Here is a 26,423-nt window from a genome sequence, read left to right as displayed (position 1 = left end):
CCCATTTGGTGCAGTTGTAGTTTCTTCTGTTGCATTAATTGGAGATACTGGAGATGGTAGTATTCCCGAAAACACCAGATTTGGTCATAAAGGTGTAGGTAGAAATAATTGCACTGATCTGGCTATTATGTGAGTGAATAGTCTGGTAGAACAAGCATAGCTACAACAAACTTGAATGATATTTGCACTGTTGTACCACAATGAGCATTTCAGGAATCAGAGAAGATTTAATTATTTCCCATTATATTACTTGAGCTTTTGCTCTCTTTATCAGCTATTGAACTGGATGAAGTGAATGAGCATCCTCTGAAGTTGGATAAAGACACAATGAGACTCAACTGTGGGAATTTCAAACATTTTATTTCATGTATGTATTTTTTTTTTTACAAGTCAAAAGTTTGAGGTGCATAGTCATGAAGGGAGCATGAGCAACATGGTCACAAACACAGACAAACAGCTGAATATTCAGAGGAACATGGATCTAGGAAACCAGGGGTTGCAGATTTGTTGTGTTTGTGTTACATGGACTGTGCCGATGAAAGCAAAATATAGTAATTTGATGCAAGATATCGACCCTATAAAATACTTTAATTCCTATAACATTAGTGTAAAGTGTTTAATGTGTAAATATGAATGTTATTTTGAGTAACATTAAGCCGCTTGATGCATAAAGCATTGTTGAAATTGTTTAAAATGCATTACTGCAGTGGGAAGGTTAGTGTTAGCCTGTGCTTCTAATTGAAATCTTAAAATAGCTAGCCTTGTTTTATAAGATCATTTCTTTCAAGAGCTATAAGAGGCAGTTTGCTAGGCGTGTTATATAACATTGACACACAATAGGTATCATTGTTTGGCATCGCTTACAATTTGAAGTTCACCTTCTTTTTAAAAATGAGTCTGACAATTATAATTATTCTAACTCTGACAAGGAACACAATTGTGTTAGTGCCAAAATTACAACATATTACTTTTATTTAATCTCATTTTATTTCTCATCCCCTTGAATCAGGATTGTAGTAAAGTAAACTTTTCTTCTGAACTACACTGACGTTAGATCAGTGGTTGGATCTTTTGATCCGTGTGGAATGTGGGAAACAGAGAGCAGACGTCAGACTCTTGGCTTGGCAGTGTGAGTTTCAGCTGCTAGAAATACAGAAGTAGTATAGAGCAATATCATCTACAGTTTAGTACTGAGATGCCATTATTAGGAGCGGCAGATGGTAATACGACATAATTACTGTAGTGTAAGATTACCAGATGAGTTGTGTGTCATTGTAGTAGTGTGGTAACAACAGCAGACGTGAGACTCTTGGATTGGCAGTTTGAGTTTCAGCCGCTCTGGCAGTAAGAGCAACACTAACTCTGAGGAATCATAGTGGTCAGCCAGAACGCTGTCATTTTAGCGAGTAATGTGAGAGTAGCACTAACACTGAGAGCAATTTAATAAAGGATACATGTTTGTACAAATTGTTGCATGTATCCTTTTCCTAAAAGATTAAGTGTAAACTTATACACATCACCCCTTTTTTAAAAATGTAGATAAAATGTCCAATGGGCACAGGGGTTAAAATGATGTATACCTGTAAACAATCTAATAACACTATCTAAAGCAATTAGCAACAACTTAAACATTATTTATATTATGTTTTAGTTGTTTTAACTATGGAAATCGCAGCAATGGTTTTCCTTATGCAGTCGTTTCAATCTGCATCAAAATGTGCATTTTGAAATTGAATGTCTCATCAGTTTCCTTTAGTGGGAAGATCATATGTTTGTTGGGCATCTACCACAGGGTGGCAGTGCTACTGTTTTTACTGTGCTGTACTGCACCACTGCAGAGAAGCATCCCACACCGTACAGGGCAGACTCAGTACTGCGGCAATCACTACGAGCAGTTAGCAAACCTCAAGACTCATGTAAGGTTCAGGACAGATATTAAAGACAAGGCAGGCCAGAGTGTACAAAGGGGCTTCTGTGAGGAAACAAAGATCAGAAAAGATATATATAGTTAAAAACAGCCAATATTTCACAGGGTTCCAGAGCCGGATCTAGACTGCATTAGATCAGATAGCATTAGTTTATCTTTTACACATTTACCAGTCTGATTTGCTGGACATATGTAGGTTTTCCACTTTGTCACTTCAGGGGAATAAAGCTATGATAGTCACAGATAAGACAGAATCTCCCAAAAAATATATATAATAAAAATGTGATTCATTCCAGAAAACATAAAATATCAAGTAAGGGATCACAGAAGAAAATGGGGAACACACAATGGGAGCTGCATCTACAAATATAAACGTTATGCGACACAATCCCTACATGGAACCACCTGTTTGTTATGCTTTGTGAGGGTCAAAATTTTGAATAAGGAAAAGTGCACTAACAGACAGGTCAACCCCACAATATTGCTTTTCCCTACAGGAAGACTTTGGATGTACCCTCTTTACAGAGGAATATGCACAAGACTCGATAGACAGGAAAGCAAATGTGTGTGTGTTAGTAGGTCTGTTGCGTGTTTTTAAGTGCTTCCTTATATCCATAACATTCACAGTTTCACAACACAACAAGGACGCTGTATCACTTCTAACACTGCACAGTCACAAGTTACAATGTAAGGAGCCATAACAGTTTTCCAAAGTAGATAAATCGGTGTAATATACAGTATGAATCTAATGCCGATGCATTAGTCCAACTGAAATACAGTACATACAGTACATGAGTACAGTGTAGATACATACATCGGTACAATGAACAGTGCCTCGGACAGACAGAGTTGCCATCACAGTCAGTCCAGACACGATCTATATAAAGTGCCTTATAACAAGTTATTGCATAATCTGATGTCTGTCTTATTGCTTCCATTGAAAGCAAAAGGGAGAATGCACTCCAGTTGTAGAGGGCAGCAGGCTGACAGAGGTGAAAAATGAGAAAAAAAAAGAAAGAAAATCTTGCCACATAGCTCTGTTCAAATGAGAAACATGTATTCAGACAATGCTGAAACCATTTTTACGTTGTCAGGGAAACACAATGTGAAAATGTTGGATTTTGTCAACTCTCCCAGTGTGTTAAGAAAGAGCAATGACTTTTGGAAAAGTGCTGTATTGTATGAATGCAAGGCCAGCGTACTACACCCTGGTATTAAAGTGGCTTTTATTATGTGAGTGTGTGTGTGTGTGTGTGTGTGTGTGTGTGTGTGTGTGTGTGTGTGTGTGTGTGTGTGTGTGTGTGCGCGCGTAGCTTTCAGTCTTCATAGCTATTCATGCTATGTGTGAGGGTGTGGCAGGTCATGTCTGCCAGCTTTAACAGAAGTGACCTCTTGTACTTTGAGAGCGGGTTCTAGTTTCCTCTTGGCATCTTAGCTATGAGTTCATCGACATTAATCACGAGATGCAGAAGTAATATAATGAAGACTTTGTTGGCTTCTCTTTTTTTCAATATTCCTAAAACACAATGTGACAACTTCTAAAATGTTACAAGCTGATTTATTTTAGAATATCCAAAAATCCTATATAATAATATAATTTTCATTTATTTAGTTTATTTACTCTCTCCACACTCTTGATCACGTGTTGATCTGAACTTACCAATAAACTTTTTAGTGCTAAGACAAAAACTTCTTATTTTCTTCAATGCCCAAAATTCCTACAGTCACAAAACTGAACTGAACACTGAACTTTGAGCAAAACACTGAAAATATTGGCTGGTTGCCCAGTCACATGAAATAAGACAATTGGCCAAGAAAAAATTAACACCTGGCCTATAGAGATATTCTCACATTCATTTGATAATAACATTAATATATATATTCAATATAACATTTAGAATGAATTAAAATATACTATTTTTGGATAAACATCTATTCCCTGACAATCTTTACATTCTTTTTCACTGGTCTGTCCAGATGCTGTGCTACCTGCATTACTGAGGCAGTGTCAATAGACTTAAGTGGTTAATTGTTTTTTTATGGTTCTCAGAGCAAGTTTGTATTGGAACGTAGCCGGTTAGAATCTGCATACAGGCGCGGAAAATGTGGTCGTGAATTGGTATCTGGAGAATTGCATTATGTTGCTCTCCCCACTAACAGTACATCCTGCTGATATGCCAGTAAGAAAAGGGCCATTTTCTTTAGTCTAGTAGAGTTGTTCAATTGTATGAATCACGTTTAGATTTATGAAAATGCTCTCACTTTTGAATAAGTGTAAAATGCCTTTCACCCTGTCTTTCCCACAAAATACCTGCAGGCCATTGCTCTAAAAGAAGAGTCGCCTTTCTGTCACTCTGACCTGGTTGAAAGGGTTAAAGTTGTAGCAGTGTTGGGAGGTGTTTATCAAGCATGGGCAGAGCTTCAGTTGACTGAAGACAATGTGAAGGGTTAAATGGGACCATACAGAGACACACAGAAATGTTACTGCACTGTGGTCCTAGACAACATATACTTATATGAAGATATATAAAATGCGCACATGCTAAAAATGCATTGGTTATTAGTCAGAAGCAGCATGATTCATTTCATTCATTTCTATAGGGGGATGGGTAATCTAGGGATTGTCTTTGATGAGGGTTAGGGTTTTTTTTTAATACATTTTCTTTTTTTATCCTTCCACCAGCAGGGGGAGCAGAAGCAGAACAGGCACCTGTGTTTCATCTAAAGCAAAACAATAAAACCTGTGCAGAACTGGATCCTTCAGTCACCTAAGGAAGCCCAGTTGTCAGCCTTAGCCAGGATGTAGCGAATCAAAATCTACCGTTGGCATTAATGAACCAAACACAGGGTGTCAAACCTGGACCCTGCTGTAAACATGCATGTTGAAATTCAGACTGGCAATGGTAGTATTTAAGGTCAGATCAGGAATAGAAAGGTCAGGAAAAAAATTGCTTCGAAAACATTCTAGCAAGCAAGAAATATGTTTTGTTAATCACAAGAACAGTAAAACATGTGCAACATGTTCTGTAACCTACTGCAATATTGGTACCTGATCCTTAAATGTTAAAATGCCATTTTACAAGCAGTGTTAAAAATATTTATATTTACCAGTTTTAACTACTATCTTTTTGTGACTAAAAACTTTTGACTTTTGTTCATTTATGAACAAAACTCTGGGAGAAGAATCCTCTGGTTTGGGTTTGAAGGTGGATTTGGGTATTCTGTTCTGTTTTTCAGTTGAAATCATGACAGTACCTCGATGCAATTCATCATGGCATCGAGGTGTGTTTGTTCCCACTGGTTATGTTTGTTTGGGGTCCAAGTTTGACTTTGAGTTGTAGATGGAAGAATCAAACATTCTGGTAGCTCGTCAACTGACACTGGTGAACTGTATTGTTGGCAGTTGATTATTTAAATTTGGTGTGATTTCGGTAAGATGATGAATTGAGGGTATGAAAACAGCAAGTATTTATATTTAATTGGGAGCAGAGACAGTTTACTTGAGGCTATACTGTAGATAAATCGATATCAGAGGCTGCACGCTGTGTAACAAATGGGCGTCCATGTAGCTGAGAGAGTGATCCAGGCCTATGTACATTCCACACTTCCCAAAATCTCAAGCATGATTTTAAAATACAAATTTACATGTTGTATTAGCCGCTAGTAAGATAAAACAGTCCACTGGTAACAGCACTTTCTCTGAGCTTGTACATTTGTCATTTGTATACAAACATACAGACGTACTTTGCATCTCACTTATGCCTTTGGTGTCCCTTTGTTGTCTGCTTTGGCTCCTGAAAGTCCATTTTCTGTGTTGTCATTCCCTGAGCTCACCAGGCACTCTTTGCTGCAGGGGACAGTGAAACAAAAGGTTAAGATGAACACTCATAGAGGGAGGAAAATACAAGTGATGAAGGCGATATATGTATATATATATATATATATATATATATATATATATATATATATATATATATATATACTGCAGGGATTTTTACATAGCTTTACCCTCACAGCCCAAAATAATAATCTTGTGTTCGACACAAATTGGAAATACGCAATTATGATTTTACTGAAACACATATTAAAGAAGCAGATAACTTAATGTCTCTTGCCAACCAGTGCAACATTTATGTACAAGCATTTCATACAAAGATGTCTGCTTTGCAACTCAAAACTAACATAGAAGTAGAAGTATGAAAAGATGAAGTAGAGATGCCATTTGTCTTTCTTTTTCAGACAAGATAGGCCGGCCGAGAAGCCAAATATTATTAGCCAAATATGAAGCCATGTGAGTTAAACATTTATTGATAAAGAGAAAATGTTCCGTTAACATCAACAACAATAGTCTAGAGCTCTTATCAAACCCAGTCAAGATGACCGTTTTGATTAGAAATTAAATTGCATTTTTTATTTCCTTAATCCAAATATAATTTAATCTTAAATCACATTATTGAAGGTCATGTTATAATTAATAATGAATTCAAAATGTGAATGGGGCTTTTTCAGTCATTATCTAGGCAGAGTTATTTTTTTTATTTTTATGAAAAAGGTAAAAGAGCAATTGACTAAAACATCTCTATAGCATATACAGTCAGTGATATGTTTCATACCAAGCCTATCACTATTAACAATCAACTATATTCTGTATTTTCTTAATTAATCCTCAGTATCCTGTGTTATTACCATAGTAAGTGATCTACTCACTTCTTCTCATCATCCTTCAGCAGGAAGTGGACAACCAAGGCCTTTATCACCATGCCAAGGATACTTAAGCCAATCACTCCACCCACCACTGAGACAATGATGGTTGTCAAAGTGGTGTCAACCTCTCTCACTGCAAAGAGGGAGAGAAGGAAAGACATTGTGAGGGAGAAAGAGTGAGATCAGACACCAGCAGCGAGAGCACTTGTAAGCAGATGAAATCTAAAGCGAGTGGCTTCTGTGTCACATACTTTGGTCCACCACTATGAGAGTGTAGACGGCACTGTGGTTGCGGTACTTCTCTTTTGGGTTCCTGGCGAAACAGATGTATTCTCCCTCATCTTCAAACGTGATGTTCCACAGCAGGATGGAGATGTTGTTGCTCTTTGAGGAGCCGACAAACTCCACACGCTCATGGTAGACATTGACCCTGGGCTCCACACCCTCGTTAGGAATCACCGCTTCACATAGCTACACACACACACACACAAATGTACATTTGTACTTGGATACATAAAGAGATGGCTAGTCAGATCAATTTCCATATGCACATAGATCTATGTAAGCATGGGTTAACGTAAAGAGTCCGAGGCATGCAACACAGAAAAGGTCAATAAAGGCCGTATTGGGTTATGTTTGTACAGTATGTCCATGCTTGCACATGAGGGTGTGTGTGTGTGTGTGTGTGTGTGTATGCGGTACCTTTAGCATGGTTCCATTGTCATTATAGTGCCAGTTGAAGTACAGATTTTGGATGCCAATGCAGGAGGAGTAGGTGCAGGGCAGCAGGACCGTGGAGCCATTCATTGCTTCAAGTTGAGACACTTTACCAGTGCTGACCTCCAGTCCACCAACACTCCATACACCTGAACCAAGGCAGAAAGGAAAAGATTAAGAAAAAAAAAAGAAAACATTTGTTTTGATAAACCAAAAACACAGATACAAAGAAAATAAAAAAAAACATACTACGGCCAATATACAGTAAAGACCAATACAACACATTGTAGTTAGAAGTTGGGCCAATTATATTTCAGGTTACTTTGCTTTCAAACCATGTTTTAGAGCATAAACGAAAAGCAATTGAGAAATGTTTGTATGCTGGGTCACTTGGCTGGGCAGGGATTACTGTAAAAGATGAGTGCAACTGAGGAGTAATGGCATTACGAAGTTAAGTGGCTTATATTACAGTAAGTGCAGCTAATGAGGTGACAGTTTTGTACCCCCCCCCTAAACAGTGTTCACTATTCTTTGTTAGTGTGTTTGAATTCCTTCAGTCTAGACTCAAACTCAATTCATGGCTGATGATGTAGCCATAATCGATGCAGCAGCCTTCCAAAAACAAAGTGAAATGTGCAAATTGACAGCTGACGGACGTTGCTTTGAAGATCTCCACTTGCTGTACATAAAGGGTTGTTTGTCAGCTCCGACTGTGAGGCTGATGGTGCCAGTAAAATACTCTGCAAAATACAGTGATCTATTGTGTTATACTGTTTCCAATGAAGCTGCTCATTCCAAGCCAAACAACAGTTCTATTAGACCAGTTGACTTCCCCCTGCCTCCTCGTAAAGCACCATGGTATTTATAACACAGTGCCAGCGATTGTAGAGAGGAGAAATGTGGAAAACATGAACCCTGGACCTGAATGAATTAATAATTGTCCTCTGATGGTTAATGTGATCAGACTTAAAAATGTGCATTCGAGAATTCTTTTGAAAATATACTTATATATTGCTGTGCTATTAATTTCTCTTCTCCCTTATTCATTTCTATCGGTGCATTCACTGCTTCTGTTTGCACACCAGACTGTATGTAAGGCTATGGTGGGTAATTTACAGCGAGACAGAAATGCTCCAAAATCAAAACAAATTATAACAAATTATTACTGGTGTCATTAGACGTTGTTGTGCAAAGCAGAAACATAGTTCCTCTTTCATTTCCAAAAGAGACAGCTTATCTTGATTTGATATTTGGGTCTTGTCATACCGGGCATGTTGTTTTACTTTCAGTGACAGCTGATGTGATTCTCAGATTGAGCTCTGGTGTCTCTCACACACTCGCAGCCTATTTATAAACGCTCTTCTATGCACTGACCTGCTCGTTCTCACATTGCACTTGGACATGGTGCAAACTGTGTTAAAGCACATGTATGCCTATGTGTTTTAACTTGCCATCAAAATAAAAATTTCGCACTGCATGCTTTGAAGCTCTGTGAAGACATCAGTGGTAGCAAAACCTCATAACAACAGAATCCCTCCGGTCTTTTTGGATTAAATCCATGTTTTGAGCACATTGGCTGCTAAATGCTCTGGACACACTGTAATCATTTGGGGTGCTCACTTTTGAAGTTGAGGCAAATTCCCATTTTTGCCATTTTTTTGCCACTGATGTTCTGTGATAGGCAATTTAAAGATATTGTGCTGTGAAGTTACTGTGAAGCTGTCCAATACCAAGTACAATTGTGGACGTTAAAAATGTATATAGAATGAGAACAAATACTTGTGGGATAAATGTCGTCACATTGCACTTAATCTTTTTGTTTACCTACGGTATGATGATTCTCTTTGTCTAATATATAGACTCAGAATACAACCAGAGAAAAGAGCGCAAATCAAACACCCATCTTAAAAACTTGGCTTCCATTTTGATTTCAATTATACACCTATAACATCATGTGACTGCATCTTGGCCGGTTGCAAGATTATCACAGTGACAACATATGTCCACAGAGAGACAAACATATAGCTCCTGGAAAAGTCCTCATAACTGGTCTCTGTGGTAGTTCCCCAGACAGAAGGTGTCTCCAGGAACACATTTTCCCATGATGACTCACAAACAGACTCACAAGGTGAAAACAATACCAGTGTCACTGGTAAAAATGAACCTGTCGTTTGTTATTCATAATGTTATGCAGTGTGTAGCAGGCCTAGTGTTCCTTGCAATCAACACAAAAGCCTTGATCAGTCAATGGGGGAAGATGATAAATGTAGTGAGCAGGAGGAAGTCTTATTATTGTTTTTTCCCCCCTTTTCTTTCTCCTTTGTCTTTTCTCTGTGTCGGTATCACTTAGGCCATGTGGTGCTGAACTGAATGCTACATGGCTGGAAAAGCAAATATGTGAATGCAGCCAACCCCGACTTGGTCACCAAATGAATTGCTAATTCAGTACATAAGGATTGATAAGGAATCAACAGGGAAATTATCATAAGTGACGAACATTCCCTAGTTTTCAGCTATTAACTATGCTGTGCATTCATTTAATTTGACTTTTCAATATCTGGTCTGTAAAGTATTATTTAATTCAAGAGAAAAACTAACGGGATACATTTGTGCACAAGTACAGACTCAGACTGAAATAATTTATAGTGCAATATATTTTTAAACCATTGAATGTTGCATTCAAAATATATAATTATACACTCAAGGTATTTCAGTGTGGATGGGTTTGTTGCACTTTCAGTTTTCTGAACTTGCTCTTTCTTCTCAGTCTCACCTCTTTCCCCTTGTCTTCTAACATCCGATATTTTTACCTCTCCTCTGTAGTCTTGACTCGTCTCCTTTACTTTCAGTAGCAACTCAGGCCATTTGGGTTCTCCTTGTTCTTTTTCCGTTTCTGGTTTTGCTCTCTTTCAATGGGCTCTCACGATTCTTTTTTTCTTTTGCAGCAATGGGCACTTTTGCTCTCACTCTCTTTTTTTTCTCCTCAATATTTCTGTCTTACTTGCTCTCAGAACATTTTCCTCAGGGACGCTATAACTAAATAAATGAAGGAGAGATGTGGGGAGCTGGACTGTGTATGTTTGTGGTTTTCTTTGGTGTCATTGATGGCAGCTTTGAAATATTTTCTATTGCTGGCTGCTTGTCTGAATCCTTGGCCTGCCTTTGAACACAGTTAAGTGAATTAATAAATAATATTTTACCATCTATCAATAGGTACTGGCACAGTGCCATGGAGCAAGGATTGTAAACAAGAGCTCCAGAGAGAATAATGGTGCAAAAGGAAAACAAGGGCGAAAACAATGGAGAAAACAATGGAGAAAACAATGGAGAAAACAATGGAGAATCTCCCTTCTAAATGGCTCATGAGTTGTGGAAGCAAGATGATCTTTTACATATCGGAGAGGAGTGTCCCCCCTCGTGCCTAGAAATAGATTTCACACCTCCCTCCCTCTACACCTCTGCTCTCTACTATCCTCTTTCCCTCCACCCCCTTCATGTTCCTCATAAATGTTTTCAGCTTGTCCTGACAAACACCCAATGATTCACATACTGTAATAATACTGTACCAGTTATGTGTGTGGTACATGGATGTCAACTTTTGTCTGTTCCTACGCTATAAATGCATGCACTTGTATGTGCATGAGTAATGGAATGTATGATATTTTTAGCTACACTATCAAATAGCGCTCGTCCCATGTAGGAAACGTCAATATCTGAATCCCAAATGGGAGGAAAAATCACCTGACTGCAAGTGCGTGTGTCCTTGACTGACTGTGAAGGTTAGTGTTTAAAAAAAAAAAAAAAAAAAAAAAAAAAAATTTAAGTAGGCCACAGATTGAAGGGTTAATGTATTTCCGAGTGAACCCACAGAGAACCGACCGAGGACACTGTTACCTCTCTGGGAAAAATAATTGAGGGATGGGAAGGGGTGAGAGAGAAGGAAGGGAGTGAACAGGGAGGAGGAGGAGGAGGAGAGATGAATGGCGTAGAAGGGTTTAATGCAGTGGGAAGGAAGTGATGGAAGGGGTCACGCAGGATGGATGGATGGATGGATGGATGGATGGATGGATGGATGGATGGATGGGGAGAGCTAGCGAGATGTCCTCTTCAAGGTTAGTAAATGACAGCAGGGCAGAGAATTACAACAGTGGCTAAGTAACTAAATCAACAGCAGCCAAGGCAGGGCCACGTTTACGCTGCACACACACACACAGACACACACTCATGTAGTAATCGATGCAGCAGCCTTCCAAAAACAAAGTGAAATGTGCAAATTGACAGCTGACGGACGTTGCTTTGAAGATCTCCACTTGCTGTACATAAAGGGTTGTTTGTCAGCTCCGACTGTGAGGCTGATGGTGCCAGTAAAATACTCTGCAAAATACAGTGATCTATTGTGTTATACTGTTTCCAATGAAGTTTCTATTAGACCAGTTGACTTCACCCTGCCTCCTCGTAAAGCACCATGGTATTTATAACACAGTGCCAGCGATTGTAGAGGGGTCAAGCAGAGGAGAAATGTGGAAAACATGAACCCTGGACCTGAATTGATTAATAATTGTCCTCTGACGGTTAATGTGATCAGACTTAAAAATGTGCATTCGAGAATTATTTTGAAAATATACTTTAAGAAAAAAAAAAAATATTGCTGTGCTATTTATTTCTCTTCTCCCTTATTCATTTCTATCGGTGCATTCACTGCTTCTGTTTGCACACCATACTGCGCACTTATCACATTTACACGCCGACTACTGATATTGACTGCTGTGTTATAACCTCAGCTGCTCTGGATCTGTTTGCCTCATTGCTCTTTCTGCCATTTGTTGTTTGTTCTCTACAACAAAAAGGTGTTGCATAATCCCTTATGTTAACGTATGGCACTTGTGAAAGAGAAGAGGATGACAGGGTTGGAACGTCGGTGGGTTGAAGCGACGGTTGTTTTGTGTGTTCGCATATCGTGGAACATTTGGGGTTACACATATTTGTTTTCTGAGGTGAATGTTTTGGTCCGTTCAGTAATCTGTGCTCTGAGTCTTGTCCGTTATAGTGAGGGCTTGTAATGTCAGTGGCCTCTCTATGTGATTGATGAGCAGTGACGGCTCCTGCAAAATCTATCGGGGGGAGGGGCAGGTCATCGCTGCGATGATGGCTAAGGTGAACCGTTTATTGGGTGATTTAACCTACGTCAGCTAGAGGCTACACATTGTATGTAATTTGGAGTATGAACATAATTCAGACACCAAATGTATTTACATCTGAAATGGTTTTGTCCCTAAAAGAAGAAAAATGAAATGATACAAACTTCTAGATGAGCCCATGGTGTTGCATGAAAGGGGAGAATACTGTTGGAACTTGGGTGTTGAATTTGTTTTCAAACTCAGAAAATGGTCAAGTGACCCTCGATCATTATCGAACCCCAATGTTGCAACTGGGCTCTGAATTTTGGATGAGTCTGTTTTCTTTGGGCCTTCTGAAGACTACTTAGTGGTCAGATTGAAGATGGTTAAACTGTGGCTTATTCAGCTGATTTTCCAACAGTGCTAACCCTAGACTAACCTGCTATTTCTATTGTGAAGTCTGAAGAAGAGCTTTGCTAAAGCAACACATTGCCCGTTAATTCCAACTTGTTCTAGGCTGCTAAATTGTGAAACACTGAAACAGGAAACTGTTGTAGTCTTTTATATTCATATTCAACTGTTGCTCAGAGGATCTTTGTCTCTTTCAGTTTTTAGTCTGGTTGAACCGTTGTACAGCGTTTTGTAATCCATGTACAAAACATGACTTTTTTTGCAAACCCTTCATACAAAATAACATCTATTTGTAAAGAATACACCTTTGTATGTAAAGGCAACTACTTTATAGAGAAGAATAAAATCCTAATTCTTTAGTTTCCAATTTATCGTGATAACTACGACGAATGAACGGTATTTCTCTTAATGCCTAGATCGAGTTGCTCACAAATGTTTTACTGTCATGTTTTACATTTCTCTGGTTATTGTATCAAAAGAGTATTTATTAGTTTAAAGGGCAGGACATTTAGAAAAAAAATGAATGTAAAACATATTTTCCATTCATTCAACTTTGATTGGGGTTTGGTTTCATTTGTGTTTTGCCTAGCCTTATGCTGTATAATATATAAAAATGCAGAATATAGATCATAGACAATTATTTGAATTCAAGTCATGTTGGAGAAAGGAGATGGACAACACTGCCACAAATGAGATGCTAATTGCAGCAGGGGTAAAGTCAACTAATTTCTAAAATCATTACATGGTGGACACAACAATCAATGGGTCAAACTGAAGAACTGCAAGACAATACCCTTACAAATCAGATCCTATGAATTGTTAGTGGACTGAGACCCAAAGATGGCCTCCACAAAATGAGATTTGTCCAAGGTCTTAGGAAGGTCAACAACAAAAAATGAGAGAATGATGGTGATTGATTGATGATAGAGAAGGGACCACAGTGGCTACCACTGGGACCTGGATTGTTTTTAGATCAAACATTTCAGATATAGAGCGTAGGAGTGTGTTCCTGTTAAACACTTTCAGCACGCCAGAGATTGTTAACTTCAACCCATTATTTTGTCTGCAAAATGTAAATTTCATGCTGCTATACAGGGCTATACACCAATTAACTCTCTGGTGACAGTTCTACTGTTCCCTTTTTTTTTTCTTTGAAATAAGCTTTTCTTATCTTATCAACTGCATCAGATCTACCAGATCTTGTAGCAATTAAGATCAGAATAAAATAAGGTGACCTACAAATTACTACAGCATATACCCCAAGGGTGAAGCAACACAACTAAATATACAGACTAGTATCCAACGCAACACTATACTAAACCATACAACCAAAGACAACAAAGTGGTCAAAACACATTTTCTGTTTCCTGTGTGATGAAGCAGGATTACTGACTTCTCTTGACAACTTTGCCTAATAAAACTGTGCTTAAAAATGATGCTTCAGTAAGACTTATCTTGACGAAAATGTAATACTTTTTTCTTCATGTCTTGACTGGCCAACATAAACTGTGAATTTGATCAGTAACAGCAATATACTTGTGGACCATGTACTTAAAAATACCCCAAAAGAAAGAAGTTAATGTGCATGTAAACAATTAAAAGAACAGAAACAGCTTCTAGACTCAAACATATTCCTGCATGTGATTTTGGGGTGTAGAATGGACTTAAATATCAACATAATATGAAATATTATAATTTGAAGTAGCTCAGCTAGCGATAGCACTGACATTAAGTACTTAACACAAACCCCTGGGCCTTGTTTTTGTGTTCTAAGGCTCAACTGTGCTGAGTTATAAACAACTGAGAGTGAGGAGAACATTTCAGGATGTTGGGGCAAAGTGTATGAGCAAAAGCACAGATCACCACTGCACCACTACGTCACTACCAGTAATACTACAACCACCCACCCACCCACCCACACAAACACGGTTGAGAACTCGAGCCATAACAATTTTTTTTTTAATGTACTCTTAGAAGCATACGTTTATTTACATTTCATTTTTCTCTCCCTTTTACCAATTTTCCCCCCTGAAAATATCACCATATTAAATACAGACATGAAGAGGCATCTAGTCAGTCACTCATAACAGCCAAAGGTGGGATGTTAAATAATGACCTTGATGCCCTCAGCACAGCAACAAGTAAACATCACCTGTGACATCACAACATATTTTAGCCTTCAGATGTGGAAAAACAATGATGACACAGGGGAGTCAAAGCAGACCGGATAGAACAGCAGATGTGTGTGTGTGTGTGTGAGGGAATAGAAACAAGTTGAAATGTAAAGACAACATGAGGCATGTGGTATAAAAAATGTTCTACAGAGGAAAGAAGTACCATGTTGTGGTGTAACGTAGAGATTTAGTGGAAGAGTGAGGAATGACAGGGCAGCTGAAGGTAGAGAGAGAAGTATAACTCACCGAGCAGCAGCACAACTGCCATACCAGTGTAAAGAAGATCCCCTGATCTCATCCGACCAGAGACCCTCGAACCGGTGCTGTCCACTGACGCCATGACACCACCTGTCTGTCTCTTGTCTGTTTACGTGCGTGCAGTCTGTCCCCTTCGGCCAGTCTGGTCAGCCTGAACTACTGTGTCCAATCTATGCAAATGTGTTTGTGTGTGTTTGTCTTATGTGTGTCCGGAATAAGGCGGGACACTGAGCAGTGCAGCTGAAGTCCTGCTACTCAGTCCCTCCCTCTTCTCTCCTCCTCTGCACTCTGTCCCAGGAATGAGCAGAGGGAGGAAGTGCAAAGAGAGAGAAGGATAAATTCCTTCAGGGAGTTTCTGTGCCCGAGCAGTTGTTCCCTGCGCTGCACTCCAAGCAGGCCAGAAAAAACACAAGGAAGACACAAACTGAAGAATGCAGCAGTTGAATGAAGAGTGCAGGCTCTCTCCCTGTCTCTCTCTCTCTCTCTCTCTCTCCCTCCCTTCCCGTCCTCTGTCGCTGTCTCTTTCAAACTCAGTGGTGATTTATCCAGCAAAGGCGAGTGTGAGGCGTGAAGCAGTGAGGGGAAGCGGGGCAGAGAGGTAGCGGCGCAGCAGTGTGGTGTCAGACAGCTCCACTGCTCCAGCAGCAGCAGCAGCAGTAGCAGAAGAAGCAGCAGAAGCAGAAGCAGCAACAGCAGCAGCAGCAGCAGCAGCCAGGGAAGCAGGCTGGCTGGCAGACCCCACGGGGGGAGACATAGGCTGTAGGGGGTGTGGGGGGGTGTGGGGGGGGAAAGGGGGGGGAGGAGGAGAAGAGCGCACAAGAGAGGCAAGGAGGGATGCTGGAGCGGAGCCAGCAGCCAGGCGGGAAAGAGCCGGAAAAAGCGCTTGTGTCGGCGGCCAGCAAAGGGAGGAATGAGCAGGAGAGGTACTGCAGCAGTAGAGGCGAGGAGAGAGAGAGAGAGAGGGAGGGAAGGAGGGGATACATTGGATTGGCTGTGGGGGAGGGAGGCAGGGGGTGATAACTGCTGCCACATGCACGCACATACACAAATGCACCCAGCGCGGTAAGGCTGAGTCAGCCCTACTCATGAGGGTCTCAAGAGTCGGACACGGAATGGGGGCTTCACCCATAGACCACATACCCCTGTCTTCATTGCATCCGTGACTCCCGTCTCCACTTTCATGCGACTCACATTTCATGCTCCTACTAAACTCTTGATTTGGCAGGCTAATAAATTGGCAAGATCTGATCTCGTCCCCTGGCAAGTTTTTCTACCAAATGACTCATGTTCTTGTTCCCTCTTCAGCTCTACAGTGGGACTATACGTAATTAGAAGGGCTTGTTTTTAAATTGAAAAAAATAGCAGCAACACCATTGAGTAGAAATATTTTGGTATTGCATTAGTAAGTGCTGTTCTAAGGCACTACATATGCAGTACACTGCACGTACACAAGCAAAGGCCTGGTGTATTTTAATACATTTTGACTGTACTATTTGCATGATAGGACTTTTTGTAGATGTTTTTTCTTAATTATTTGCTTGGTACATTTGACAAAAAAAATCTGTAACTGCCAAAAACTGTACCAATGCAATCCAATGTGGGAAAAAAGACCCAGACAGCCTCCTTTGAGGTCTGTGGACGAGAGCTCAGCCTATCGTCTGTTCATGACACCTTTACAATCAGCAAACGTGACTGTACTGTAAAGACCCGGCCTTGACGTATGTTCTTTGGCTTTCAATCAGATTGTCACAGACTACCTTAGGAAGACTGGTTTTGGTTTACATTCCTTTGCCTGCAAGGCACAGATGTGCAGCGTGTCAATCACACAGCGCTACAAAACATTGAACCACCAGGAGAGTACACAATCTAGCTCAACCTTGAACACATCACAGCGGCAGTGAAGGATCACCAAAGTGCACCACCTTAATGTGCAGTCTGACCTCATTCACAGGATTCATGACTTCCTCGCACATTGAGCGACACATCAACATCGTCATCACCAACAGCCATGGCCCATTTCTCTGTACCGAATGCAACTTCCCATTTTACTGAAAGATGTACAAATACAAGTTAATATTAGCAAGCAAGATGATTTATAAGCCTTCGCTTTTCCATGTCACTCTTAGTGTTGTTATTGCTGAAAAGATTGAAGATTACAAAACCTTGTTAGACCTTGGGGGATGAACTGACATTTCACACACTGTAGACTTGTCCATGTATAGCAAAGGGGACTGCTCCTTATCTGTTAACTGCTAGCACTCCATGTACAACCCCCCCACTACCATCACTACCACCTACTCTACTGCAGAACATAATTGACCCCTTGGTCCATCCACATATCACAGAAAAATTATTCATGCATCCGATTAGTCACACTCAAAGTAGCCACAATCACCTCAGACTCAGCCCACCCACTACATCGTCACTTTGTCCTGCTTGTCAGGCTGCAGGAACAGAATAACGAGATTCTAGGACATTTAAAAATATATATTTTTCTACTGCTGATACAAACCCCCACAAGTATGAAGATGTTTGAATCCTATCGCTTAAACATATACCTTTGTGCTATAGTTTTTATTCTGATGTTTTCTTTATTGCGGTTGCACCATGTTTATTTGTCCTGCCAGTGAGACCTTTATTTATCTACTCTCTATTCTCTACTTTATTTATATCTCTCTGGAATACTCTATCATATATTTAGCATAGTACACAATGGAAAAACAATGTTAACGACAAATATGTACATCACGTCTTGTTCCTGATTTCTTTAACCCCCTCTCTGCGTTCCAGTTTTCAATTCCTGCATTTTTCCCTGATGCTTGACCTCAACACTCACAAACACGTGTCAGATGTTGTCATGTTGTGCGTCTCTTGGCATTTGCAGGTTCTGGTGTGTGTTTCTGTGTGTGTGTTGGGGGGCATTGATAGACGAGTGAGGTACGTACCTTAATGCAGCAAGCTTTACTGTAGATAAATACGTCAGTGGATGCTAGAGGCAAATACATAAATACACACACTCCATATACATATGAAGAGAGGGAGAATGAAATGCAAACATGCAGTGATACATGCATACATGTGTCGTTGCATATGCACACCAATACATTGTCACATGTGAGCACACGCGCACACACACAAACACACAAACACACAAACACACACACACACACCTGCCTCTGGACAGGGTGACCTTGGATGCTTTGTATAGAAGGGAGGCGGAGCAAAAGAAGACATTACACTGATGAGAGGAGAGGAGAGTGTTGGGGATCAGGAGGGATGAGGGATGAGAGGAAAGAGAAGTTCAGTGGGAGGAAAGAAGGGGAAAAACGGACAGGGGGAGAAGGGGAGAAGGTGTGGGGCGGGGGGGGGGGGGGCAGGAGCAAGGGGGAGGAGAGATGACAGGAGGCAAAGGAGGGAGGTGAGAGGAGAGGCGGAGGGAGGGAGAGAGAGAGGTAGAGATTGGAGGATCTGTTTCTGGGACGGCTAAAGGCAGTGAAATGCTGCAGTGAAGCCACACAGCTGAGCCGGTCCGAACACAGCTACTGGGAGACACTCAGCTCTCAGCCTGTATCTCTCTCTCTCTCTCTCTCTCTCTCCATACCTTCGTCTTCCCATCACTTTAAACCTCCCCCTCTGATTAACCTTCTCCTCAGCCCTTACTTCAACCTGCTCCATCCCCCCACCCCCTCCCCCTTCCTCTCTTTCTCTTTGCACCAGCCGGTGAGTGAGCAGATTTCAGAAAGCGTCCTGAGTGGAGGAGGACATGTGGGGCGGGCCTCTCTCTACCTCTCCTTTTCATCTGTTCTTCCTCTTTTTCCTCACCCTTTCTTCATTTTATTTTCCCTCATCAATTATTCACATTTCTGTTGTTTTGTAAATGTTGCTGAATGCCTCTTACTCTGTTCTTCCCTCTGTTTTTGTTTTTTTGCATCCCATTCCTCTCTTTTTCCTCATCTTCCTTGTCCCTGCGGTCTGTGATTCTGTCTTTATTTCGCTCCGTCCATCGTTCTGTCGGTGGGGAAAAGGGACCGTCAAAAGGTGAGTCCCGTCTAAAGTTAAGAGCAGGTCTGCAGTACATACCTGTGCAGAAAATGCAGCCGGCCTCCTGGTGGAGATTTTCTTGTTGAGGCTTTCAATTTCATAGTTTGTTGTGCAGCCTTACATGGTTTCATGGTTTCAAGTTGGACGTTAGTTTGAAACTGCTATGTTTGCTTGATGTTGGCAAGTCGTTGGCTGGGTGTGTAAAAGGTTGAAGTTCTAAAATGTTAAAAAAAGACTGAAAAGTCTGTGAGTAGGTGTGTGTGTGTGTATGCTGCAACTAGAAAGTTGAAATACACTGGATTTGGTATCTGACATATTATCTTCTTCCTCCTCTATCCTATTACCGGTACTACTTTTTTGTTTTAGTGGCTTTACTAACCCACAATAAAGTTTTGTATAAACTGATACAACATTCTTGAAATGCGTGAAACGTGTCAAAGTCCTTATTGACTGCACACTTTGCAATTTAATGATCAACTGTTTTTGTTTAATAATTCAACAACTCATATAAATCAATTGCCTCAAAAATGTGCGAAAAAAATGTGCAATATATTTATTTTCTCACTTTGTGGCTGACATTGTCAGTCTGAGCAGTGGCCTATTTTACTACAGCACCTAAGTTAATTTAAGTGACACACGATGTCAGTAAACCTACCTGACAATGTGTGTCTGATCTGATAATCAATTAATCAATTTTCAGCCTGGTTTCGAAAAACAGCACTGCATGTAAAAATTTGGACCCCTCCATTTGAACGCATGAGGCCACTGGGCTGACGCAGAGCTCTAGCCAAAAAAAAAATGCGGGGTCATCCGGAAAAAAAGTTGAACCAGCCTCAACTGCTACTGCGATACATTGCGGGAACAGAACTGCACCAGCCAATCAAAAACATGCAAACACACAGCTGGTCGTTTGCTTTGTAACATGAATTATCTCGGGATTGTTGCAATAAAGATTAAATGATTGTGACTTGAAAAATCCTGGTGTCAGCTTTCAAACTCATGGATTAATAACAAACGTGCGCAGGGCTGTTCAGAACCAAAATGAATCAAATTTGTCTGCAAATGCTGAAAATACATAGTCTACATTCACAAAGTCACCTCTGGCTGACTCTCAGTGGAGCAGTTCCAGGTTGTCATCGCTGATGAGATCAGAGTGCAGCTTGGCCTGGGTTTGAGACTATTTACTGCTCACACACATGCGTAGTGTGAAAGCACATGAGCATACTGTGGAGACGTCAAAACTCTGATGCTCTGATAAAAGTCTTTTAACGCCGTTCTGTGTGGATCTGCATGTGTCCACTTGTCTTTGTCAGTGTCCTACCACCCTGCAAAGACATGCTAGTGGACTCTAAATGGCCTGTGGTCGTAAATGGCTGCTCGCTATAAGGTGTCAGCCCTGCAATAGTCTGGTGAAATACAGTGGTGTTCCCTGCTTCTTGACCAATGTGAGCAGGGAAAGGCTTGAAAACGAGAAGCAGATATAGATAATGGACAGATGGGATAAAAAGTGAAATACAGAAAACTGTGAAATTTTTCATCTTTATTTCAAAATACATAATGTTATGACAGCTGCATGTTCAGAGGCAGCAAAGTGCAAGCATTAGTTTGGTGTTCACTAACATTTAAAGTGGCACACAAGCAACTATTGTGGGCAAACTCATAGCCAGAGATGGCAGCAAACAGTGATGCACAATGATAAATCGGTCTACTTCATGGCACAGTATTAATGTTTATGTTAGTTGTTTCTGATTGAGAAATACAGTATATACAATATACAGTTATCTATCTGACTTCATATTGACAACAACACATTAGCCCCAAATGGTAATCTGTTATCACCTAATGGGTTAACTACAAAAAACTCCCAACCAACCAACCAACCAACCAACCAACCAACCAACCAACCAACTAACCAACTAACTCTGCAGTTATATGCATCTAGCCAAGTGTTTTAATATATCAATACATCACCATTTTATTGTTGTTCTTCACAACAGGATTGTGTTAAATGACCATATTGATCACACAATACATCACTTATAATTATCAAATCATAAAAACCCTTATTAAGTTATAGGCCTTAACACAGGCCTGTACACAGTTTTTCAAAATAATGTTAGAAACCAGGAATGGCCAAGCCTTCGGATTTGGAAGTGCCGACCACTCTCCGATATCTGGATGACACAGCTAACCAGCTTTAGACATTACAGGTATCGTAGAGACATCACTCTGTTACAGCTGGCCTGTCATCACAACGTAGTTAAAACAACATTCAGAGATTAACAAAGTTAACATGCTGCAACATGGAAAAGTGGACATTAAATATTGATTTTATCAAGAGAACATTTTTTTAACATTTAAGGTGCTCCAACCAAAGACATGATCTAAAAAAAAAAAAATACACTACCATTACATTTCCCAGTGAACCATACATTCTTCATGCCATGTTTCTACAACAGTCCCACATTCCCATATACCACCTTGTTAAATTGAGCTTCATGTGATTTCCTCATTTCCATTCCATCCGCATGCTCTCCATTAATGAAACTGAATTGGTATAAATGTGTTGATGAGAAAAACAATATATACTATACATTTAAGTTTCAAAACATTCCTAACTATAATATATTTTTGTGTTTTAGGATGAACAAATGTGTTTGTATTGAGGTATAATGGCTCAGTTTAAATTATTATCATTTTTTTTTATCTCTAGAAACATGTCCCCAGTTGGACTCCAGTTGGAGTTTGAATAAAAAGACAGATTATGTGAAAGGAAGCTTATATTTTTCATAATGTGAACTATTGGAAGTTGAATCGTTTCTTGATATTTTAAAGGAGGCAGATTAATCTCATCTTTGTGCAACCAAATACCTCTGAGACTTTATATGCAAACAAAAAAATATATTTGCATAAATCAAAATAAAATTCTGGTATTAGAATTTTTGACAAATGGCGCCACCTGATTGCTACGTATGAGAAAGAGCAAACACGCTTTGACTGACTCACATTGATGTGGCTATATTCATTGAACCAATTAAACAGAACATAATTGCTTTTCTTAATTAATTATAATATTTTTTATTTTTGATATGCACTGTGTGACATGCACTCATGGCAGTAGAGTAAGCTGTACAAGCTCATAGTTGACAAAATAGCAAATTCTACCTGTTTTCAATAAGCACCTCTCTGGCAGTCATGAACACAAGCATCCTGTGTTCTAATTTGGATCATTTGGTATTATTTCCTGTATTACCGTGTGTGTGTGATATTTGTCATGGTAAGGATTAATATACAAGTGTGGCTGTGCGAAGACCATTTAAATAATGCTTGGCACTGGAATGAATTATGTGACGGTGGTTGCAATGTGAGTTTTTCCAATTAAAATAGTCTTCGATTTGTTTTTGACGTAGTTGCTGTCATGTATCAACAATAATTCACTTCACTTCCGCTCTTACAACATTCTTTTCATCCAGTAACAATATGTATGCAGGGAAGCATTCTGAAAGGAAAGCTCAGCACTGTCACTGACAATTTTACCTATGCAGTGTGTGCAAATAAATGCACAATGTATTGTATGGTCTGATATAAAGACACGTTTTAACCCTTTTAATAACAGACTGAACTTAAATCTGTGTCTGCTACTATAACCTCTGTATTCAGGCACACTAAATGTCATTCTTCTAGACAAGGCCTGGATGGTTGTCATGGGGGTGGACGGTATAACCAGTAATATCTCTAAGTAGAAATATAAAGATTGGGTTATGCTGTTTGTTTTACTAAAGACTGAATTCCAATGGCAACATGCGTGATTTTCAACATGGACCCTATTCTCCATGTTTCTTTGTGATGAGATAGGGGACAACAATTTTGAAATGGTCCAGTATTGAGGGAAACACTGCTAAAGGGGCTGCAATGTGATCATATCAATGAAATGCACAATTACGCACCTTCAATTTACGTCCAATAAAGTGCTTGTTTTTGCCACTGAAAAGCTACGATTGTAATTATGTTGTGTCTGACAACATTATGGAGGGGACCCTAGAGAGAAATAATTGTTCTTTACCTTTCAATTGATCCGGTCTGTTCGTTATTGTGTGTCTCACTCTGAGAAGTCTGGTTTTGGAGTCTCACATAGCATCAACACTGTTAAAATCAGCTAAATATTCAGTCATGCCATTGAAAAATCTTTTAAAAAACACTTAGCTACTCTTTCTGTATTCCAACCGACTCCAACATAAACTGTTGGCAACACCAGTGTCCCTTGGCACTCTTCTCTCCAACTCTCACTCACGTCAACTCCTGGCATCGAGTGACATGACACAGTAGCAAAAACACAGTGAAAAGTAAAAAGCATTTTATTTACATAATGTTGTCAGACACTCAGAGGCAATAACAGCCCTTTTAGTGACCGTAAATTGATGGTGCTCAATTGACCGATCTACTTGCATTAAAGCCTGTTAGTTTGGTCTGCAGCGTTCTCCCTGAATACTGGACCAGTTTCAAACAGTGTGGTCACTTAGATACCATAACATTGGGAAAAGGGATCCATGATACCCCTTTATGTTGCAAAAAGTACTTCAAAGGCATCACTCCAACTCACTGCATGTTAACCAGTGCAGTTATTTTTCACAGAAGACATTTTGACATGTCACAATAGAAAACTCACAGTTGTAAATAATAACATAATGATGGCTGAATTCCATTTAGGTGCTTCAGTGTCAGAGTCCTGGTATTGCTTATGCTGGCTCACTGTCACACTGTCTCTGTCTGGAATCTCTCCCTCATTCAATCACTACTCCCTATATAATAGACATTCAATTGTTTATTCTATGGTGAGCGCTAAGTGAGAGTAAACTGAAGTTTTTAGACACCTAATCATCCTCATGTTGTATTACCACTGATGGGGGTAATGTCATGGGGCTGTATTTTCAACAACCATGAAATGCAAAGAAAACGAAGCTACTGTCATGACTTGCAGGGGCACTTGAACAGAACAGCGCCTTGCTAATGTTATTCTTAACATCTGTGCTTTTCCTGCTATGAATAGTCAAAATGTCTGCTGTGAAAAAAGCTCTATTGAGCAGAGTACATAATCAGATTCTGCTGACTATGCAGGGCAATGGTTTTGGCAAGCATAACTTCCAAGCAGTTAAGTGGAATGTTTCTCTCTCTCTGGATTACACATGCAACTGTGCATGTAAATTAAGACATAGTGCCAAAACTGAGACGTGCATTTAAGGCAGTGTTGAAAGACACTGGATTCATAGTTTGTCAAACCAAAGCATTTCACCCCCCAAAACTCTCAAAGTCAAACTGCAGCAGTTGTGAGAGAGAAATCTGCACAATTTTACAATCACACACCCAACCTTTTCTTTGCAGACTGCAACTTTGAACTTCCATCAAGTATGAAGCTCTGCCTCCACAGCCACTAATATCATTATTAATAGTTAATTAATAATAGATTAACCTCAGGCAATACATTTAGATATTGTGATGCTGCAATATTGTTCCTTCAAACTATATTGAAGTATAAATGTTAGGTCATACCGCCCAGCCCTTGCATGTCCTACTAGTGTTTGAAGACAATTCCATTCATTATTGGGGGATATAAGTATTATGGGATAGCCCCTGTGTTGACTTGTGGCTATGTATAAAAAGTTATTTGTGCTTACCAAGTACGTTTCAGAAAAATGCTCCCTGGCTTAATTTCAAGGAAAAAGACACATCTCACACAGACATAGAAATACGCACACATAGACACATTCAGCACCCACGACACACACGCACACACACACACACACACACACACACACACACACACACACACACACACACACACACACACACACACACACACACACACACACACACACACACACACACACACATGCAAACGAGATGGAAGTATCAGTGGACAATGATTCAAACAGTGGTTACTATAGATCTTCAGGTAGGGGGTGCTTATGTCTGAAAGAAAAGAGAGGAAAAGAGAATGAACAATACTTGACCTAATCTTGTGATATTTTTGGTAGATGCCCCAGTAAATAAGCCTTTTCTAGGGATAAAGCCAGCAGGTGGAGAAGTCTGGGGCAAAACACACTCAAAGTAACGTTTACACTTGCACACATGCATACACAGATTGTATATGCTTTTTTTTTTGACATAGAAATGAATAAGTAAAGGTTCTGGTTCTGTTGGCCAAAGCATCATTGTAATTAGCGTGACTAGCGTGAAGATGTAGCAGTCTGGTTTAACTTTAGCGGGTACTTGGATGTTTAAATAAGTTCTAATTCATATTTTGCTCGATACAGTCCATGTCAAGTTCTATAGCAGACACGGTGTTCATGACAGACAACCACAACAGCCCAGATTGGGTGACATGAGCAGGTATTTACCAGAGGGGGTGTTGGGGGTGAGAGCTCCACAGGCCACTGGTTCAATCAGATGACCCAGCTATGGTTGTCTATAGATATTAGCCGAAGAGATACCCGACAACAGGTTAGCTTTCAGTCAATAGAGGGAGAAGGTTTGAGGTTTGTAATCCAATTACAGGAGAGAAGAGTTATGGTAGTCAGAGTGACAATGACAGAGTTACGTCTGAGATGTGTATGGGCTAAAAACCTGTGTGTCTTCATGACTATACATGTCAGCATACAGTGCTTTTAGTAGTAAGAGTAGATGTTTGTCTGTGTGTTTTGATTTTGAGATATTTACTATTGACTAGTCCATACAATAGAAAGATATGAAATGAAATCCAATGACAAGAAAGGCCGGCAGGCATAAAGTGTATTGATTAGGCTGATATTACAATTATCAGCACATCGTCCGTATTAATATGCAGTATGCGCGTCTTTATTTTCACTGATCTGGAAACAACATAGGTGAGGTCATTGACTGAAACAGCTATTTTCTTGGATGCTGCCAAGATGTGGACGTGGTTTGGACCAGCAGAGCGGTTCAAGTGAACATGGGGCTAACGTGGACCACAGTAGGGGGGTCCGGGGGATTCTCCCCTGGGGATCCTTTGATAAACAAGCTATATTTTTGATGCTTTTTAAGCACTCTGGTACTGGA

At 40.0% G+C, this 26,423-nt stretch overlaps 1 protein-coding gene across 1 annotated transcript; it reads right to left on the bottom strand.

The window, feature by feature from the left end:
* Positions 1-5,679: 5,679 nt before the first annotated feature.
* scn4ba (sodium channel, voltage-gated, type IV, beta a) lies at positions 5,680-15,390 on the bottom strand. The gene is made up of 5 exons (XM_054604248.1): positions 15,297-15,390; positions 7,334-7,497; positions 6,883-7,102; positions 6,635-6,764; positions 5,680-5,774 (listed from the first exon to the last, which is right to left on the bottom strand). Exons 1-5 carry the CDS (start codon positions 15,388-15,390, stop codon positions 5,684-5,686), a joined length of 699 nt encoding a protein of 232 aa, XP_054460223.1. The 3' UTR covers positions 5,680-5,683.
* Positions 15,391-26,423: the final 11,033 nt, after the last annotated feature.

This window comes from Anoplopoma fimbria, chromosome 1 (genome assembly GCF_027596085.1).
Source record: "Anoplopoma fimbria isolate UVic2021 breed Golden Eagle Sablefish chromosome 1, Afim_UVic_2022, whole genome shotgun sequence".
NCBI lineage: Eukaryota > Metazoa > Chordata > Actinopteri > Perciformes > Anoplopomatidae > Anoplopoma > Anoplopoma fimbria.
This window is presented reverse-complemented; position numbering and strand designations above follow the sequence as displayed.